General features: G+C 37.6%; 1 protein-coding gene and 1 non-coding gene across 2 annotated transcripts; both read left to right on the top strand.

Moving 5' to 3' along the window:
* The first annotated feature begins 1,681 nt into the window (after nucleotides 1-1,681).
* On the top strand, nucleotides 1,682-2,737 carry LOC134740888 (3-oxoacyl-[acyl-carrier-protein] reductase FabG-like). The gene has a single exon (XM_063673543.1). It carries the CDS (start codon nucleotides 1,787-1,789, stop codon nucleotides 2,546-2,548), a length of 762 nt encoding a protein of 253 aa, XP_063529613.1. The 5' UTR covers nucleotides 1,682-1,786; the 3' UTR covers nucleotides 2,549-2,737.
* Nucleotides 2,738-7,103: 4,366 nt separating this feature from the next.
* Trnaa-ugc (transfer RNA alanine (anticodon UGC)) lies at nucleotides 7,104-7,175 on the top strand. The gene has a single exon. It is a non-coding gene; the product is annotated as a tRNA-Ala (tRNA).
* The last annotated feature ends 169 nt before the right edge of the window (nucleotides 7,176-7,344 follow it).

The raw sequence follows: 7,344 nt of genomic DNA, 5'->3' as shown, positions 1-7,344 counted from the left end.
AACACTAATTCAATTATCTTCTAATTCATTTATTTATTACATCCACAGATCCACACTTGCGAACGGGCCCGAGCAAGAAAAGGTACTTAAGTACTATATATCCGTTTCACCAAATATCAGCACGTTAACAATATTTGAAATGTAAAAAAAATGGTTCATATCCCTTCAAGTGGCGCCAGCGAAAACGCGAAAAGTAGTCAAGTGGCGCCGCGGATTTGCGCAAAAGCAGTCACGTGGCGGGGCCCCGATGGGTGGTCAGTGCAGATTAAGAGAATTTTACAAAATCGTCGATTTAAGCTTTTCTATATTTAAAAGCATAAGTATATTAAATCACATATCGTTAGAATCAGCTTTAGGCTATTTGAATATAGCAATTAAATCCTTATAATGTTTATACATTTGACCAAACCTAATCAAACTCAGGAAGAGTGACAGCCTTCCAGTTTCCTTGTCAAAAATGACTGCCACCAAAAAACTAATTAATGATTGGAGGTAATAGCTATTTATCAAAGTAAGACTTATTTTTAATATTAAATCATTAAAAAGAACCTATCATACAATTTATTTTACAAAACAATGTATTAAAAATCAAAACCTAACTCGGACTAGGCGGTCGCTCCCGAATCAATGATCCTCACCAACAAATTTTATACCAGGTGTTTTTGTGTTTCTTACGGTATGCTAGCCTTGTCTTACTCGCTACCTATTTTTGGGCGCTGGAAGAGCGTAACTATATTTTTATTTATTTATTTTATTTTAAACTTTATTGCACAGTAAGAATATACAGTGACAAAAGGCGGACGTAATGCTACACAGCATTCTCTACCAGTCAACCTTTAGGCCAAACAGAGAAACATAGTTGGTGCGGGGTATGTAAAGAACACTAAAACTAAATGCTTTAATAGACACAAATATAAATGTAATATGTAGATAAAATAAATATATAGGTACTACAATAAATATATAAATAACAATAAATATAAATAATGTACCTGCTACTAACTTTACTATGCAGACACTTAATCGTGAGACTTTTCAAATAGATACTTGCGCAACTATACTTAAAAGCGTTCAATTTCGACTCTAAATACGGCAACACCTCTTTGAACACTTACTGTATTGTATTGTTAAATTAGATGTGCTAATATTCCGTGAAACGGAAAAAGGCTTGCTCGGGCCCGATAGCAAGTGTGGATCTAATTGGCCAATTGGCCCTTTACTTTCTGTGTCTATTCTGACCATCAAATATTTATTAGTGTTTAGATCTACCTTGTGAAAGTTACCGAGAAGGCCGCCAGCCGACTTCTTTACACCATTTTTGACTCTATTATGGCGTTCCTACTAAATTTCGACAAAAATGCAAATGTAATAAAGTCCAGGGATCGGAACCGGTTTTTTGCAAAAACTTCGAAATAATCATATATTTCCAATTATTTTATACTCCAAATGTAGGACTCAGTTATGTCTTTAGGTAACGACTTCGTATTATTAGATTGCATAATTAGAAATGAAATAATTAACAAAGAACGAAAAAATACCGTTTTCATTCCCGTTTCGGTCCCTGTAATAAACAATGCAATATGAATAATAGTATTATGATTTAGAATCTTGGTGAAAGAGATGTATACGAACCAAGAATAATTCTTGGATAAATTTATATTACATGCCTGGCAACATTTTCCAGTTCAGTAGTTGACGACTCGACGCGCCGGCGCGCTCGTATCTGGCAGTCAGCTGTTTGACCTTGTGTGCAATAAATACCTAACAAAATAACCCAACTCACAACATGGATTTCAACGATAAAGTTGTGTTAATAACCGGTGGCAGTTCAGGAATTGGAGCGGCTACCGCCATTTACTTTGCCAACCTGTCAGCAAAGCTGGTATTAGTTGGCCGTAAAGAAAATAACTTGCGAAGAATCGCTGCATATTGTGAGAAAGTAAAAGGAGTAAACCCTCTCACTATAACCGCGGATGTAACTGAGGACGCAGATGTAGAGAGGATCATCGAGGAAGCCGTGGGACATTTCGGGAAGCTGGACGTGTTGGTCAACAATGCCGGCGTTTTAAAGCCGGGTGGAATTAAGAATTCCAATATGGATAACTATGACACAGTAATGTCTACGAATATGCGCGCAGTTTATCACTTGACAATGCGGGCTACGCCTCATCTCATTAAAAGCAAAGGCTGTATCGTCAACGTGTCTAGTATAGCTAGTACGAAGCCTAACGCTTCAACCATAGCTTACAACGTTTCGAAGGCCGCATTAGACCAGTTTACAAAATGTGTAGCGCTGGAATTGGCGGCAGATGGTGTTCGCGTTAACTCGGTGAACCCTGGATTTGTGAAAACGAATATTTTGAGTGATACGGGATTATCGGAAGACCAATTGGAGCTGGTCGTGCAGAATATTGTCAACAACATGCCACTGAAGAAGCCGCTGCAAGCGGATGAGGTCGCTGGCGTCATTGCGTTTTTAGCAAGCAACAAAGCTAAAAGCATTACTGGATCTTGTTTCGTAATAGATGGCGGTAGCTTATTAAAGTAAAACTAGTAATAAATAGTATGCAATCTCAATTACATACTTTATTACATCTTAATCAGATTTCATTTACGATTCGGAATCTAAAAAATACCTTTTTGAAAAGTCTATTTCATTAATTAATTTATTATTATCTAAGTGTAAATGTATTAAATTAGTGCCATTGATGAATTAACCTATTCCTTTATGAATAAACCTAGGTACGTTATATTTGTTTGCTTTTTTGTATTTGACAGTACAGGTAGTTTTGCCAAAGGTAATGTCTACCCTCCATAGTAATATGGTCCTTGAAGAGAAATTCCAAATTATTTTTCTCGAAAATGGACGGCAGTCTGCTTTGCCAGTTAAAAAAAAGGTCGCGAAGGGCGTAGTTTATGGTTAGTCTCAAATTAAAAACATTGCAGCCTATCAGTCTCCATTGCGCGACAGCAATGTTGCATACAATTCACAATAGTACATTACTACAGAGGGTTTAGTCAGGCCAAGTAATAAGTACCCGACCTCACCACGTTCGGCCGTCTATATATTATGTACTAGCTTTTGCCCGCGACTTCGTCTGCGTGGACTTAGTAACCCCAGCTAGAGTAAGAATAGCGCCTGGAGAAAGTCTTATAGCAATTATTCAATTTGAGCATATTATGCACACAAATTAGCAGACACTTCATTAATTATCTCAATTCCACCCCGCTTTTTACTTTCTTAAGGGATGATTTTCGGGATAAAAACTATCCTATGTCCTTCTCAGGGACTCAACCTGTCTCTATGCCAAATTTCATCTAAACCGATTCAGCGGTTTAAGCGTGAAGAGGGAACAGACAGACAGACTTTCGCATTTATAATATTAAGTATGGATTCGGCCGGCAACCCCTTTTCATGCCGATGTATGTATAGTGCTTTTCTCAAACATGCAATCAAATGAATAATGAAATCTCCACGAAATCAGTTTTATTTCTAGAGAAACAAAGTAAACTAGACACAAAATCTAACTAACACCTAATACCTATCTTTATCATATGCATATTTTACACATGTAGTTTTAAAGGTTCCGTACCCAAAGGGTAAAAACGGGACCCTATTACTAAGACTCCGCTGTCTGTCCCTCTGTCTCCAGGCTGTATCTCATGAACCGTGATAGCTACAGTTGAAATTTTCAAAGATGATGTATTTCTGTTGCCGCTATAACAGAAAATACTAAAAACAGAATAAATTAAATATTGAAGTGGGGCTCCCATACAACAAACGGAACCCTTCGTGCGCGACCCCGACTCGCACTTGGCCGGTTTTATTTTCAAAGTATATATTTTACACGTAACGTATATATTTACACGTATATATTTTATGTATCTTTGATCTTCTTTCTTAGTTTCTCAATTAATAACATTGCCTTAAGCATCCATATATAAAGCCGCATTCACATTTGTCTGTCGTGTTGTCCATACTTGATGCGGCTCTGACGCGTCACAACACAACACTGGCGCGTGCACACTAGTCCGATGCGCTGTGTCGTGTCGCTACACCCCCCGCACCTCACCCGTCCTGACGCGGACCGAGATCGCTTGTGCGACACAACACAAGGCATCAGAGAAATGTGAACGCAACCATATTAAATGTATGACACCGATACCGTTCTGATGCATCACAACACAACACGACAGACAAATGTGAATGCGGCTTTCGTAGGAGTACATTTCATTTCATATTTTCGTTGGAATTCATATTAAATAATACAATCAACAACGCACAATAAATCGAATTACAGAATGAAAAATGTTCAACTTTGCCTCCAAATGAATAAAAAAACCGGCCAAGTGAGAGTCGGACTCGCCCACCGAGGGTTCCGTACTTTTTAGTATCTGTTGTTGTATTGTAGCGGCAACAAAAATGCATCATCTGTGAAAATGTCAACTGTCTAGCTATCACGGTTCATGAGATACAGCCTGGTGACAGACAGACGGACAGCGGAGTCTTAGTAATAGGGTCCCGTTTTTACCCTTTGGGTACGGAACCCTAAAAAGAGCACATTACCGGCCTAGGCCTGCAATTTTGTACGAAATTTTATTAAATGTAGTCTAGCTGCGCCTGAAACGTGATACTTCGCAGCCTAAGGAACATAATATCAATATTTCATTGCATGTTTAGATAAAAAAAATTATTATTTGTAGAGTTCCAAACTTTAAAACAAGTTGAAATGGCCATATCAAATGTAGCCATAATAGGCCCATTAAACAGGCAGTGATCAGTAGTTATTATAGCCTGCCAAACAACTTTGTCAATAGAAAAAGGCGCGAAATTTTTTTTTTTATTGGGATGCGCGTCTACATTTTTGAAATTTGCCGCTTTTTTCTACTGACGAAAATGGCTTGACACTATATTATAATGTTGGTACCGCGACTTTCTAGCTGTCTCAAATAAGTTGGCGTATTTTCGGCAGAAAAATACCAAGGGCCTGACACTCTTTGATAGAGAAAGATATTATAGTTGGTCAAACCAATTTGTCAGTTAGTACCAACCAGGAAAATGATACTCATCCCTTTCTTTTGGGTGCTAGTACTAGTGTAAGACAAAGATAGTATGATTCTCTTTGTCTATGTTTGAATTGAGACAGTCCTTTGTCAAACTATAGTCTTATTGCGATTCCTATAAAAGGAAAGAGAAAATAGTGCCATGCTTTGTCCTTATGGGGTGGCATCATAGGTAGGAGGCGATGGCGAAATACCGAAATTTATAAGAGTGAAAGAGAAAAAATCCTATGCTGCCCAAATTTTATATGAATATTCTTTCTCTTACCCCCGGTCGCTCGGTGGCGCGTCTATAACTACTTGTATATACTATGTCTATGGTTTGAAATGAGACAGTCCTTTGACAGACTTTACTAGTCAAATCGGTCTCTTTTTTCGAACTGTCAAAACGATTTGCTGCTAAGTATGGAATTTATATAAAATTAGTTTCACCTCACTATAGCGAGGAAAGTGCAACATCCACAGGCGTTAGATCATCTTTATCACTGGAATCACTCTTTTTTTTTCCCCTCACTAGCTCGGAAAGCCGTCTTTTATCCTTTAAAACAAGCGGGGGAAAACGCATTTTATCCACTAGTGGGGAAAGTAATTTGACCTTGGATGGAGCGTGTTTAAGTAGCTTTTGACAGATAAAACGTAAAACGCTCATAATAATGGTTCGTTCGATATTAATTATCATTAAAAAAACTTTATTTAATGATTTTAAGTCATAAACCTTAAATTCCATAAATAACATTTGTTTTTTTAAATGATGTTGAATGTAATTCTGAACGCACAAGTTGAGTCGATGCAATTTCAAAAAGCATCGTCAGAAATGTCAACATTGTCAACAAAAAATTTCTCACCGACTCCGACACGTAAAAATACACAACTTCCAGAGTTTCTGTTATAATATCGTATTATTGTAAAAAATTGAGTGATTCCAGTGATGAAGATTATCTAACGCCTGTGGATGTTGCACTTTCCTCGCTATAGTGAGGGGAAAAGTTTTGTGTTACACACGGGTGCAAATGTATTTTACTTCTCGTGTGTTAAAACACGAGCAAGCGAAAGGATTCTATAGTAACCACGAGCGAAGCGAGTGGTTCAACTATAGAATCCTGAGCGTAGCGATTCCACACTCGCGGGTAAAATACAACTTTGCACCCTTGTATAACAAATAACTATTACGATATTACAACAAAAAACTGGAAATTCTGTATTTTTAAGTGAGAAGTTTTTAAGTAAAAAATTTGTTGACAATGTTGACATTTCTGACGTATGAAATGTCAATGATGCGTTTTGAAATTGCATCGACTCAACTTGTGCGTTTAGAATTATATTTAACATCATTATTAAAAAACAATCGTTTCTTATGGAATTTTAAGGTTTATGACATAAAATCATTAAGTAAAGCTAAATTTAGTATTTTTTATTAGATTCTCAAAGCATTTATTTAATGATAATTAATATCGAATAAACCATTATTATGAGCGTTTTACGTTTTGTTATCTGTCAAGCTACTTAAACACGCTTCATTCAAGGTCAAATTACTTTACCCACTAGTGGATAAAATGCGTTTTTCCCCGCTTGTTTTAAAGGATAAAAGACGGCTTTCCGAGCTAGTGAGGGGAAAAATTAGTTATTATTATGAGTATAAAACACTAACTAGCATACTGTGACGTCACGATCAAATTACCTACTCTTTATAGTTTAAAAAAAGAAATAGTGTCTAAAAATAAATGCTGTCTACGTTTCTCTATTAATCTTCAGGTGCTTTATTTATTGCATGGTGTAAAATGATTTATTTTACATACAGTCAAATACCCTATTAGAATAAGCGTATTAAGAAGCCCTTGCTAGACGGTCGCCGACAAGCCCCTCGGACCGCACGGCCTTGGTCTGGACGAACCGTGTAGACAGTTATTTCCAACAAGATTTCATACAAACATTACCAAGGTCAGCCGGTCTGAAGGCTTGTCAGCGACCGTCTAGCACACGCTTTAGTCACGCGAATGTATATACGGTATGGTGATACGTTATTTCGTGCCACCTTACAGACAGGGGATGTAGCTCAGTGGTAGAGCGTTCGCTTTGCATGTGAAAGGCCCCGGGTTCGATCCCCGGCATCTCCAATTTTTGCAAACGCAAACTGGAAATCATGATCATGACATTCATAACTTGTATGGTATCTTGAGCACACTAGTTTTGGAGTCTTAGAACTTGTTAACCCTACGACCGCCAAAGACATGAGCTGACGCGCGTGGCTACAGCCCAATATCAACCGACGTGCACTCCGCCAAG

Source organism: Cydia strobilella, chromosome 1, assembly GCF_947568885.1.
Source record: "Cydia strobilella chromosome 1, ilCydStro3.1, whole genome shotgun sequence".
Classification (NCBI taxonomy): Eukaryota; Metazoa; Arthropoda; class Insecta; order Lepidoptera; family Tortricidae; genus Cydia; species Cydia strobilella.
The sequence above is the reverse complement of the archived record's forward strand: the minus strand, read 5'-3'. Positions and strand labels throughout refer to the sequence as shown.